The sequence below is a fragment of the Tachypleus tridentatus genome, chromosome 7 (assembly GCF_004210375.1).
Source record: "Tachypleus tridentatus isolate NWPU-2018 chromosome 7, ASM421037v1, whole genome shotgun sequence".
In the NCBI taxonomy this organism is placed as follows: Eukaryota; Metazoa; Arthropoda; class Merostomata; order Xiphosura; family Limulidae; genus Tachypleus; species Tachypleus tridentatus.
Window position 1 is genome coordinate 108,932,775 of NC_134831.1, and position 15,529 is coordinate 108,948,303.

General features: G+C 32.1%; 1 protein-coding gene across 1 annotated transcript in view; it reads right to left on the minus strand.

The window, feature by feature from the left end:
* The window catches only part of LOC143256374 (uncharacterized), a 58,325-nt gene extending 45,259 nt beyond the window's left edge, over positions 1–13,066 (minus strand). Inside the window, exon 1 of the mRNA XM_076513547.1 lies at positions 11,760–13,066. Within this exon, the coding sequence (XP_076369662.1) occupies positions 11,760–11,843 (84 nt within the window). The 5' untranslated portion in view covers positions 11,844–13,066. The remainder of the gene's footprint in view (positions 1–11,759) is intronic.
* Positions 13,067–15,529: the final 2,463 nt, after the last annotated feature.

The following is a 15,529-nucleotide window of genomic DNA, read 5'->3' on the forward strand; positions in this document are numbered from 1 at the left end:
GAGACGTGTTAATATTTACATGCCTAATACAGTAAACACCATTTTCATCAACAGCTACAGTACTATTCTATATTGAAGTAGTATTACAGTACTATTCTATATTGAAGTAGTATTACAGTACTATTCTATATTGAAGTAGTATTACAGTACTATTCTATAGTGAAGTAGTATTACAGTACTATTCTATATTGAAGTAGTATTACAGTACTATTCTATATTGAAGTAGTATTACAGTACTATTCTATATTGATGTAGTATTACAGTACTATTCTATATTGAAGTAGTATTACAGTACTATTCTATAGTGAAGTAATATTACAGTACTATTCTATATTGAAGTAGTATTACAGTACTATTCTATATTGAAGTAGTATTACCGTACTATTCTATATTGAAGTAGTATTACAGTACTATTCTATAGTGATGTAGTATTACGGTACTATTCTATATTGCAGTAGTATCACGGTACTATTCTATATTGAAGTAGTATTACAGTACTATTCTATATTGAAGTAGTATTACAGTACTATTCTATATTGAAGTAGTATTACGGTGCTATTCTATGGTGAGTAGTATTACAGTACTATTCTATATTGAGTAGTATTACGGTACTATTCTATAGTGATGTAGTATTACGGTGCTATTCTATATTGAGTAGTATTACGGTACTATTCTATATTGAGTAGTATTACGGTGCTATTCTATATTGAGTAGTATTACGGTACTATTCTATATTGAGTAGTACTACGGTACTATTCTATATTGAAGTAGTATTACAGTACTATTTTATATTGAAGTAGTATTACAGTACTATTCTATAGTGATGTAGTATTACGGTACTATTCTATATTGAAGTAGTATTACAGTACTATTCTATATTGAAGTAGTATTACGGTACTATTCTATATTGAAGTAGTATTACGGTACTATTCTATATTGAAGTAGTACTACGGTACTATTCTATATTGAAGTAGTATTACGGTACTATTTTATATTGAGTAGTATTACGGTACTATTCTATATTGAGTAGTACTACGGTACTATTCTATATTGAGTGGTATGCAGTACTATTCTATATTGAGTAGTATTACGGTACTATTGTATATTGAGTAGTACTACGGTGCTATTCTATATTGAAGTAGTACTACGGTGCTATTCTATATTGAGTAGTACTACGGTACTATTCTATATTAAGTAGTACTACGGTACTATTCTATATTGAGTAGTATTACGGTACTATTTTATATTGAAGTAGTATTACAGTACTATTCTATATTGAGTAGTATCACGGTGCTATTCTATATTGAGTAGTACTACGGTGCTATTCTATATTGAGTAATATTACAGTACTATTCTATATTGAGTAGTACTACGGTACTATTCTATATTGAGTAGTATTACAGTACTATTCTATATTGAGTAGTACTACGGTACTATTCTATATTGAGTAGTACTACAGTACTATTCTATATTGAGTAGTATTACGGTACTATTCTATATTGAGTAGTACTACAGTACTATTCTATATTGAGTAGTATTACGGTACTATTCTATATTGAGTAGTATTACAGTACTATTCTATATTGAGTAGTACTACAGTGCTATTCTATATTGAGTAATATTACAGTACTATTCTATATTGAGTAGTACTACGGTACTATTCTATATTGAGTAGTATCATGGTACTATTCTATATTGAAGTAGTATTACAGTATTATTCTATATTGAGTAATATTACGGTGCTATTCTATATTGAGTAGTATTACGGTACTATTCTATATTGAGCGGTACTACGGTACTATTCTATATTGAGTAGTACTACAGTACTATTCTATATTGAGTAGTATTACGGTACTATTCTATATTAAAATAGTATTACGGTACTATTCTATATTGAGTAGTATTACGGTACTATTCTATATTGAGTAGTATCACGGTACTATTCTATGGTGAGTAGTATTACGGTACTATTCTATATTGAGTAGTATTACGGTACTATTCTATAGTGAAGTAGTATTACGGTACTATTCTATATTGAAGTAGTATCACGGTACTATTCTATATTGAAGTAGTATTACAGTACTATTCTATATTGACGTAGTATTACAGTACTATTCTATAGTGAAGTAGTATTACAGTACTATTCTATATTGAAGTAGTAGTACAGCACTATTCTATAGTGAAGTAGTATTACAGTACTATTCTATATTGAAATAGTATCACGGTACTATTCTATATTGAATAGTATCACGGTACTATTCTATATTGAAGTAGTATTACGGTACTATTCTATATTGAAGTAGTACTACAGTACTATTCTGTATTGAAGTAGTATTACGGTACTATTCTATATTGAAGTAGTATTACGGTACTATTCTATATTGAAGTAGTACTACAGTACTATTCTATATTGAAGTAGTATCACGGTACTATTCTTTATTGAAGTAGTATTACGGTACTATTCTATATTGAAGTAGTACTACAGTACTATTCTATATTGAAGTAGTATCACGGTACTATTCTATATTGAAGTAGTATCACGGTACTATTCTATATTGAAGTAGTATTACGGTACTATTCTATATTGAAGTAGTACTACAGTACTATTCTGTATTGAAGTAGTATTACGGTACTATTCTATATTGAAGTAGTACTACAGTACTATTCTATATTGAAGTAGTACTACAGTACTATTCTATATTGAAGTAGTATTACGGTACTATTCTATATTGAAGTAGTACTACGGTACTATTCTATATTGAAGTAGTACTACGGTACTATTCTATATTGAAGTAGTACTACGGTACTATTCTATATTGAAGTAGTATCACGGTACTATTCTATATTGAAGTAGTACTACGGTACTATTCTATATTGAAGTAGTACTACGGTACTATTCTATATTGAAGTAGTATCACGGTACTATTCTATATTGAGTAGTACTACGGTACTATTCTGTATTGAGTAGTATTGCGGTGCTATTCTATATTGAGTAGTACTACGGTGCTATTCTATATTGAGTAGTACTACGGTACTATTCTATATTGAAGTAGTACTACGGTACTATTCTATATTGAAGTAGTATCACGGTACTATTCTATATTGAAGTAGTACTACGGTACTATTCTATATTGAAGTAGTATTACGGTACTATTCTATATTGAAGTAGTACTACGGTACTATTCTATATTGAAGTAGTATCACAGTACTATTCTATATTGAAGTAGTATTACAGTATTATTCTATATTGAAGTAGCATTACAGTATTATTCTATATTGAAGTAGTACTACAGTACTATTCTATGCTGAAGTAGTATTAAGTACTATTCTATATTGAAGTAGTATTACAGTATTATTCTATATTGAAGTAGTATTACAGTATTATTGTATATTGAGGTAGTATTACAGTATTATTTTATGTTGAAGTAGTATCACAGTACTCTTCTATATTGAGTAGTATCACAGTACTATTCTATATTGATGTAGTATTACGGTATTATTCTATAATGAGATAGTATTACAGTATTATTCTATATTGAAGTAGTATTACAGTATTATTCTATATTGAAGTAGTATCACAGTACTATTGTATATTGAAGTAGTATTACAGTATTATTCTATATTGAGGAAGTATTACAGTACTATTCTATATTGAAGTAGTATTACCGTATTATTCTATACTGAAGTAGTATTACAGTACTATTCTATATTGAAGTGGTACTTATGCTTATTGACTTAGACAAGCCATCATAGTTCAGTAATCTTACAATGTCCAGTGTAGTATCTTTTTACATTTAATGTTTTAATGCTTACTGCTCTATAAATAATGATATGGGTTATAATAGTTAGTGTTATACAATTAGTATTAATGTGTAGTGTTGATAATTAATTGTTTCTGCTTGTCTGGGTTAATAATTTGAGAAGCAGACATTTGGAGAAAAGTGGACTGGACATACTTGTGCAGTGCTCAAGGATATGACAAAGCTGAAGCTACACCCTTGTGCAAATTAATTGGAGCAAGACGGAAAATTACGATTTTTTCAATCTTTTGTGTTTTATTTCTGAGAATCCAAAAATTACTCACAAATTAATACATGATATGACAGCCTTTATTTTTCAGAAGATCATTAATCCGCTTTGTCATCGAGTTCACGAGTTGACTGCAATCTTTACTAATTTTTGGATCGCAGTACCACACCTCAATTATGGTCTCAATTAGCTTATCTTTCGTAGTATAGTCTTTTCTCCGAAGTCTTTCTTTACAAATCGCCCAAAGATTTTCAATAGGATTTAAGTCCGGAGAGTTCCCAGGCCAGTCCAGCACCTTTATTCGCGTTGTAGTCATAAAATTCTTCACAAGTTTCGATGTGTGGTACGGAGCCAGATCTTCCTCAAAAATGCCAGATCCATCTGGAAATCTCTTTTCCGATTCTGGAACGACTCTTCTCTGCAAAACTTCGATGTACTGTGGTCCTCGCATCATACCTTCTACGATATGTAAGCCTCCGACGCCATAGTAGCTGAAAAAGCCCCAAAACATCTTCTTCAAGGGATGTTTTACGAACTGATTGATGTGAGATTCTCGAAGTTTCTCACCTAGAGATCTGCGAACATGCAGACTTCTTTGACCCTGTACAAAGAAATGAGTCTCGTCACTGAATAACATCTTCCTCCATTGTTCTTGCGTCCAATTCTTGTATTTCAAACCCTACTGATACCGTTTTTTCTTCGTTGCGTTGGTAAGTTGTTTTTTGACTGGTCTCCTTGCCCTTCTAACGCAATTTCAATTGCATAACATTCCTCAAAATTTCGTCATATATCCCAAAAATAGATCGACCGTACTGCAAAACACAGCTAATGACGCCGTCTGTGCGAATAAAATGACTATTAAAGGAAATTAGCTGGTCCAGTGAGCCTACACCGGACGTCATGTTGAAAATATTGTAAAATGACCATTTGTTTGAATTAATTTGCACAAGGGTGTATGGCTGAGATTCATGGTTGTGTTCAGTCAAAGATCAGAGAGATTAATCTAAAGGCTTTGTTTGTTCCTAGTGCAAATCATTCTCTGAACCTTTGTAGAGTGCACTCATTTATTCGTGTGAATTTATCTAAAACCTTGGAGATAGTCTATCCTTCTTTTCAGTCTCACCACATCGATAGTAAATGCTGATGGAGAATATAGGCATGATAGTCAAAAGACTTTCCCTGACAAGATGGAGTGCTCATGACGTCGTGAACCAAGTGAAGGCAAATTTTGAAAAACTGACCTCAACTCTTGAAGTACTGTGCGACGTCAAAGAAATTGTGGACCCAAGAGGATCAGCTCATATTTTGCTGTATGCTGTATGTGACTTATCTTTTTTGAGTTACCTTTCATTCTTGTGTGAAGTCCTGGAAGAAATTAATCTCACACAAAAGTATTTCTGTATATTTGGAATCAGCCTTGAAGCACCAAACTCTAAAACTGTTTCTTGCAGATCAGCACAATGGAATTATGAAGAGGATCGTTCATTATGCAAGCACAAAATGTGAGAAATGGACATTTCTATGAGACAAAACGGAGAGTAAAGCCCTGGAAAAGAATGCCAGGAGAGATAGAAAAGTATGCTGGTCTCACACTGCCAGAGGAAGTAACGTGTTAATCACTTTCATCAATAATTGGAGATTCGTTCTAAGACAATGGATCAAGTTCTGTCACCTTTGTTATTATTCATCCAAACACTTTGGTTTTTACCACAGAAGAAGAACTTCACTGTGTTCTAAATTTGATTAAGATTTTTGATAAATTCTTTGATGAAGATATCAGTATGGAACCTGGACTACTACAAAGGCATTTAGGAGCTGCCAAAATCAGCGTTGAAGAGGCAAAGAAATGGAGTTTCTGGAGTCTTATTTTGAAATGGGATTTTTATAAATCTCTACCAAGCTTTTTTTTTTCAAACTGAAATTAATAAAAATATTTCTTTCGATTCATCAGGCGTCAGAAAAGATTAACGAATCTGGTTTTATTTTCAATTCCTCATTGAATATGTAAAGAAGGTGAATTTTGATGAGACTCTGAATCCGCTCTATTTACTTTTTGAAAATAGGCTGAGCACTGATTTCCTATGTTTTTGTATAAAATAAATTGCAGTATTACATGTTCACTGAATGTTTAATATTCTACATTTTTCTTATTTCCAGTTTGCTTAAGACAGTACTGTACTGTTTATAAATGTACTTGCAAACATATATTTTTCTGTGTTTAAATTTTTATATTATTTATGGGGGCATGCCAAAGAAAGGATCCGCCCCGGGTTCCAAATACTTTAGGTACGCCCCTACCTGTAAAATGCCTAATTAAAACTCAAGGTAACCTGCAGAGTGTACATTTGACACTAGAAGATGTAAAGTAGCCTACAGAATACATATTTAGTGTACATTTGACACTAGAAGATGTAAAGTAGCCTACAGAATGCATATTTAGTGTACATTTGACACTAGAAGATGTAAAGTAGCCTACAGAATGCATATTTAGTGTACATTTGACACTAGAAGATGTAAAGTAGCCTACAGAATGCATATTTAGTGTACATTTGACACTAGAAGATGTAAAGTAGCCTGCAGAATGCATATTTAACATCATTAAATGGAACGTATTCTTTAGAATATGTACTTCTGGATTTCGGTTTAAATTTTGCGCAAAGTTACACGAGGGCTATCTGCGCTAGTCGTCCCTAATTTAGCAGTGTAAGACTAGAGGAAAAACAGTTAATCATCACAACCCATCGCCAACTCTTGGGCTACTCTTTTACCAACGAATAGTGGGATTGACCGTCATACATTAACGTCCCCACGACCGAAGGGCGAGCATTTTGGTGTGACGGGATTTCAAACCCGCGACCCTCAGATTACGAGTCGTGTGCCTTAACCACCTGGCCATGCTGTGTCGTACATCAGAACCCATGCATGATCTTAAATCTACCAATGGCTGTTAAAGGAATATGACGTTTTGTTAAATCTACTAATGGCTGTTAAAGAAATATGACGTTTTGTTAAATCTACCAATGGCTGTTAAAGGAATATGACGTTTTGTTATTTTTGTTGTTAAATGCCATACAATATCCCCTACTTTACAAACAAACAAAAAGACATTTTATTTTGCCCACACATACACATACACACACACTATATAATATGTGTGTGTATTATAACCATAAACATTTTCAACCCATAAACCAAAACACATTAACATATATTTTTTAATTTCCCCATACATTAAAAAAAAGGATTCTAAGGTACAAGATACAAAGTGGTATTATAAAATGTATCCTAGGTTTTGGAGGTGACTGCGGAAGTAGGACTCACATTACGGTGGGGATACATCGTTTATCAGTCTTAACCTTCAATTTGCTAGTCTCACACAAGAAAATTAGAAATTAGGAGAGCGAGATGTGGGTGCTGAAGCCCACAATATCCAACACCTATATCACCCTTCACTTCCTGCAGACAATTATGGAAAGGTGACTGCTCTCCCAAGTTAGAATAAGAATACAAAAAAGGAAAACATGAAGAAATAAATAAATAAAAATAAAAAATAAGGAAAATAAAGTGCTGACATCTGGCGGTAAGTAAGATAAAACGTACATCTTGAAGTCAGCATTCCTGCCCCAAATATGATAGAAGCACTAATTAACATATCGGCAAAGTGATAGTTTACTGTGACTGTCGTGCTTTTATAAGCAGTTTAAGGTGTACAATTTCACTATATATATTGGGAAAAAAATTCAAAATATCTCAAAAGAGAAGTTCGCTTCACATTTTGACAAGAAGTTCTAATTATCATGAATTAATATTGGTTTTCGTTTCTTGTTCGCTGAAACTACATATCATGACAAAGTTAGCTACAGTTCCAACACTTAGTTATTTATAAAACAGGGTTCGTCATATAACTCGACAATACAAATTACATCGCCAAGCTTTCTTTTATTTGAATATTCTGTTAACTGTTGGAGCTCCATACCACAATCGAATCAAAAACTGAAAAAGGAAAGGTGAAGCCAATAAAGGATTGAATGTGTGACTTGAAATAATGAAATTAAAATTGGCAGCCATATTTACAGCATTGATAAAACAGCAAACATTACATTACATTCACTAACTAGGTCACCAACACTGTACACCTTGACGAAAGATGGTGAGTAAAACAAAATCCGTGGCCTAGCTAACTAATTAATTAATATTTACTGTAAAGTTCTCACCAATGCTATAAGTGGATCTACCAATTTGACTGCCAGTATTGGTTTCATTCATTAAGTCGCGCACTCAATCATTTTTTCTCACCTTCTTAGTTACTGTGGGTTTTGGTGACAAAAAGTCATGATATCTAATCAAAAGCACCTTATGTGTGGATAGGAAGTAACCACAATAGCTTTAGAATCAGTCATGATATCTTATCTAAAGCACCTTATGTGTGGATAGGAAGTAACCACAATAGCTTTAGAATCAGTCATGATATCTAATCAAAAACACCTTATGTGTGGATAGGAAGTAACCACAATAGCTTTAGAATCAGTCATGATATCTAATCAAAAACACCTTATGTGTGGATAGGAAGTAACCACAATAGCTTTAGAATCAGTCATGATATCTAATCAAAAACACCTTATGTGTGGATAGGAAGAACCACAATAGCTTTAGAATCAGTCATGATATCTAATCAAAAACACCTTATGTGTGGATAGGAAGTAACCACAATAGCTTTAGAATCACAATTCTATTCTGAACAGATATTTACTTTACAGAACTAACCATATTCTTTAAAACAGTGCTAATAACTTCCTTTGTAGTAACGCTATGGAATCTAGGTTAACAGTTCATCGTCATCATCCTATGCAATCGATACAGCTGTATCAAACATCATTATTTATATTAATTGTTTAAGTTAATATCAAGTGAAGTTAAACACTATTTATTTAGGACAGTTTGATAATATAAATGTGTTCAGAAAGTTTTGAAATCTATAATAACAGCCCGTTTGTATGATTCTTTTAAAAGAAACTTCATTTAGAAACTACTAATCTAGTCCTTGACCTAACCAATACTTACATTTAAGTACGACCGTTCATCTTAGTTTTGGTACTCTAAATCAGACGTATTTAATCCGAATAAGATAAACTAAAAACTGTCCACCTTTATATTCTTACGTAAAGCTATGGTAAAAATGCCAGACTGATGGTTCGTGCGACTTTTTGTGTGGGCCTTTGCAAACATCTTCGTTAAATATGAGCGGTTTTTTGAATAACTTGATACGTATGATTTATATGCACACGGACTTTGACACTTAATTGTAGATTGTAAAGACATATCAGCGTTTTGAATTTCAAAGAAATGCATTTCAGTTAAATGTGTTTTTCTATTAAACATTTCGTACTTTTGATGCGAAGGAGAAAAAAAACCGAATGAAATCAAAGTTGAAGATGTTATCTCATGTATCTCTTAATGGATTTTCTTGTAAGTTAGTATACGAAGTAGGAGCTAAGTATCTTGTGATATTTTGAATTCCCGAACTCCGAGATGCAGAGGGTGGAAAATCGCTTAACTATCACTCCTACAGCAGTTTATTTTGCTGTATCCCTTGACGAAATTATTTTCAAAAACTATACTATTACAGCCGTGATTAAAGTGTTTGTATAATCACCACCACGAGGCCTTAAATATTTATTGATAGGCTGATTTAAACTACGAAACCACGCGTTCTTTCTCCCACATAATCTCGTTCAGACCGAGAAAAAAGATTTCGAAAAATAATGTAAGAACAGTGAAATTTATTAATTCTATTATATTGTAATATATTTATTATATTATCATATTATATTATATTATCATGTTATATTATATTATCATATTATATTATATTATCATGTTATATTATATTATCATGTTATATTATATTATCATATCATATTATATTATATTATATATTATCATATCATATTATATTATATATTATCATATCATATTATATTATGTATTATCATATCATATTATATTATATTATATATTATCATATCATATCATATTATATATTATCATATCATATTATATTATATATTATCATATCATATTATATTATATATTATCATATCATATTATATTATATTATCATATCATATTATATTATATATTATCATATCATATTATATTATATATTATCATATCATATTATATTATATTATCATATCATATTATATTATATTATCATATCATATCATATTATATTATATATTATCATATCATATCATATTATATATTATCATATCATATTATATTATCTTATCTTATCTTATCATATTATATTATATTATCTTATCTTATCTTATCATATTATATTATATTATATATTATATTATCATATTATATTTATTTCAAAAAACGTTATTTTAAAGCTATAGAAACTGAAATTTGTGGATAGTTTGATATGAACACTTTTTATAATATTTTCAATAGAAGACTAAAGTGTATTTACAGTTTCGATACATCAAAACTCATCTTCAATAAGGATGCATTCCATTTAATAAACTTTTAAAAATATGACCAAGTAATGCAAGATAAATTCATTCTGTAACAAATACTTTTCTATATTTTTATTTCATAACCTGAATAATGATTCATACTGGCACCATGATAAGGTCTGAAGAGAAGGTGTTTATCAAATTATTGTTTGTCTTAACAGATATAGAACTGTGAACATGAGTATACAGCACCATAAAGAGAAGGTGTTTATCAAATTATTGTTTGTCTTAACAATATATAACTGAGAACATGAGTATACAGCACCATGATAAGGTTTGAAGAGAAGGTGTTTATCAAATTATTGTTTGTCTTAACAATATAGAACTGTGAACATGAGTATACAGCACCATGAAGAGAAGGTGTTTGTCAAATTATTGTTTGTCTTAACAATATAGAACTGTGAACATGAGTATACAGCACCATGAAGAGAAGGTGTTTATCAAATTATTGTTTGTCTTAACAGATATAGAACTGTGAACATGAGTATACAGCACCATGATAAGGTTTGAAGAGAAGGTGTTTATCAAATTATTGTTTGTCTTAACAATATAGAACTGTGAACATGAGTATACAGCACCATGAAGAGAAGGTGTTTGTCAAATTATTGTTTGTCTTAACAATATAGAACTGTGAACATGAGTATACAGCACCATGAAGAGAAGGTGTTTATCAAATTATTGTTTGTCTTAACAGATATAGAACTGTGAACATGAGTATACAGCACCATGAAAATAAAGTGTTTATCAAATTATTGTTTGTCTTAACAGATATAGAACTGTGAACGTGACTATACAATTATATATGCTAAGATATGTACAAGTTTCTAAATCATTGAATACTTTAATTCAATTACGAACGAATATTTAAGGTATTACATCTTTAAACTTAATAATAAAGATACTTTTCATTTAAATACACTAACAATATAAGGTATCATCGACATCTCTCAAGTGTCTGACATGTTTACTATTCTTTATTTAAATATTGTTCAAGATCTATCCTTCTGAACAAGTGTTTCATAAAAATAAGTACTTCTACAGTCTTGTATCTAAACATTTGTAAATGTTTGTTATTTTATTTAGCCCGATTATAAAAATAAATACATCTACAGTCCTGTATCTAACCGTTCCATAGATGTTTGTTATTTAGTCAGATTATAAAAACAAGTACTTCTAAAGTCTTATGTCTAAACATTTACTCACCTGTGTAACCGAGGAAGATTTCCAACAGCGAGTCGGTGCTTTGAGGAGAGAGCAACATAAAGCTCCTGAACAGAGAGTACACATACTGTCTGATGAAGAAACTCTTTTTCTATTTGTTAAAAGTTTCCTCTAATGAAGTAGCCATCCCTGAGTTTAGAATCATCATATTTTTGATTTGGTTCGATTAGTTAAAACGCAGTAGATGTTCAGAGAAGATTTATTTTAGTTTAGAACTTGTCGTGTCGTAGACACAATGGTTCTTACTTGATACTGGGAGAATCCACCTGATGTCTTGCACACGCTTCACGTGCTCCTTTCTGTCTGAAGCTGCAGATCTGAGACAGAGGTCTGTTTCTTCGCTCAGATCAATATTGTGATAAACCACCTGCCAACTGATACACTGCATATCATGGGGCAGGTGCTCGTTGGAGCACGAACCTAACGCCTTAAGAATTACTTGGCGCTAGATTTGACTTGCGGCCTTATTCGACAGTTTTCTACGTGACAACACCCATCTTATATAGCGCGTGGGCACGAGGTCCGTCCGGGTGTTCACGTGAACCTACACCCTTTGTTTTGTCGTCTTTATGATCTGAGGAAGCCAGGTTATTCTTACACGTGGCATTTTATTTGCCAAGAAAATACACCGGAAAAAAACAACAATTACTTTAATATGATCACGGTCGGATAACCTTAAAAACTTCCTTAAAATAGAAGCACGTGTTCGTTTTAAACTAAGACAAGTCAGAAACAAAAAGATAAAATAATACATTATAAGCATATTTGAAACAACCTACCAAAACTGCCCAGTCTTTCCTCTTCATCAAAATGGCTTTATTTGCATTGTTTGTAGTTAAGTACAGAGCTACACAATGGATTATCGGATGCCAACCACAGGTATCAAAACCCGGTTTCTAATGTTATGATATAAGTCTTAGACTTACCGCTGAGAGAACGGAGCTAAAGTAGCTTTACAGATGCATTATACCCGAATATTCATCAGGGGATTTTCTTTGAATGTACTTGAGAGTTTTATTCGCCAGCAGTCTCTATTCTGCACAGGAGAAACTAGAGGTAATGCAGCTAATTAACATAACCTACTGTCAATTCTTGGGCTACTCATTTGAATGCCCCTTCAACTGAAAGAGTGGGCTCTATTGTGGATGGAATTCGATTCTGCTCCACACTCGTCGCGACCCGAGTGTCCAAACCATGAGGCATAGCTTTGGTTATCATAGACCCAACTGTCAACAATATATTTATACTTTTGTTAACGTGCACCTCGTGAAGATAATATTGAACCTTGTACCAAATAAATCTTAAACAACATCTGTTTATCAAAGAGGGCGCTAACACTTTCTAAATAGGGATGGTACGAATACCCGATTTAAGTAATACAGAAGTAATCTAGAATCTCTTCTCTACAAGTCATCAGAAATTAGGTATGAAGAGCTACCTGGCATAATCACTCTATATGTGATGTGTAGGCTGCTTTATAGCTATCCCGAGCGTTCTAAAGTTAAAAACTGGCGAATAGCCAAAACTGGGACTTCCGGTTTTTCTTCATCATCATCCTTCTTGAAAAGGCTTAGCTCCTATCTAGTTCTAGCAGTTACAATAATTTTATTATCATTTCATAGCGCAAAACAGTTTGCGCAATCTTCTACTACCTATTTTATTATTTTATGCAAAATGCTTTTTAAAAGGAAAAAATCATAATTCTAATTTAAACGATGTAATTATACATTAAAGTTAACTTTCGTAAAGCAATCTGGTGTTCCTTAAAATGCTTAAGTACAGAGTGAAACAGGAATTACCAGCCAATAATAGATGAACATTAGATGGATGTAACTTGTATAACATTCAATGCTTTGTGAACTATACAATCAGTGTCTTTAGGGAGCTAACCATCATATTATGTATGAAATAAGGTAAAAATAAAGAAACATTAATACATATACAGATAATCAGAAGTTTAATGTGAAGAGCTTCTTGGCATAGTTACTCTATATGTGTTTTGTATGTTGTTTTTCAACAGTTACTCTATATGTGGTGTGTATGCCGCTTTTCAGCTAACCAGAGCGTCCTAAAGTTGAAACATGGCGAATAGCCAAAACTGAGATTTATTATTTCTGTTCATCATCACCATTCATCAACAGGCCTAGCATCTACCTGTATCTAATAGTAAATCTAATTTTATCACCATTTGGTAGATAAAAAAAGAGTTTTCACAGTCTTTGACTATCTAGTTTATAATTATTATATGTAAAATTTATACAATAAGCTCTATAACCTGGTAACCCACGTACGCCACCTTATTAAAAAAGTAAAAAAACAAATATGAATAAAAATATCCTTAAATAAAAATTATTTAGGTCTGGTTATTGAACTAATGAACCAAACAAAACAGAGAACGAAATACACAAATACACACATCGGTTGCTTGGCTAATGACCATGTATGTGTTTTCTTATAGTATAGCCACATCGGGCTATCTGTTGAGCCCACCGAAGGGGAATCGAATCCCTGATTTTAGCGTTCTAAACATACTGCTCTACTAGCGTGGCCATCATCTCACAGACTCGGATGTCTCGACTTTATTTAGAGAGTAAAATCCTTACATTACTTGCTCCATACTGGTAAAAAAATAGAACCATAATTTCCTGTTGCAAAATAATCATAACACTAACATTCTAAAGTTAACTGAAGGAAAGATATGACAATGAAAACTAAGATTCTATTCAAACATCAAGCTTTCGATAGACAAAGTGAGGAAGCCAGTAATGTAAGGATTTTATTCTCCATATTAAGTCGAGACAGTTGAGTCTATGTGTGATTATTAGCCAGTCATGTTCACTTCCACACCTATCTAGGTTAGTTTCTTTTTTATCAAGTCGAGACAGTTGAGTCTATGTATGATTACTAGCCAGCCATGTTCACTTCCACACCTGTCTAGGTTAGTTTCTTTTTTATCAAGTCGAAACAGTTGAGTCTACTGTGTGATTATTAGCCAGCCATGTTCACTTCCACACCTCTCTTGGTTAGTTTCTTTTTTTATCGAGTCGAGACAGTTGAGTCTACTGTGTGATTATTAGCCAGTCATGTTTACTTCCACACCTATCTTGGTTAGATTCTTTTTTTATCAAGTCGAGACAGTTGAGTCTACTGTGTAATTATTAGCCAGCCATGTTCACTTCCACACCTATCTTGGTTAGATTCTTTTTTTATCAAGTCGAGACAGTTGAGTCTACTGTGTGATTATTAGCCAGTCATGTTCACTTCCACACCTATCTTGGTTAGTTTCTTTTTTATCAAGTTTATCAGCCCTAAATAACTTTTTTATTTAGCGATAATATTTCTTCTTAATACCTGTGTAATGATTGCTAGCGTGTTTTGAGGTATGATTTTAGAAATGTTATAGGTACGTCATATTATAACGGTAAGGTATTACTATACCACATGTATCTGTTGTATACCTTTTCGTTCGGACTATTTAAGAATATCAGGTGATTCATACCGTGCTATTTACACACAACCAGTAAAAAAGTAATCCATTAAATGTTTTCAGCGCGTGGTGGCGACACCTGTTTAAAAAGAATACTGAATACGAAAAAAACCAAAACAAACATTCAACACGCACGTTCCGGAACATTTTGATCCTTTCAGATATTAATTATAATCATTACATTGGTTGGAACTGTGAAGTAAGAACTATAAGTGAAGTGTATTTAAATATTTTCACGTAGTTTTTGTTTAACTTTATAAATCAA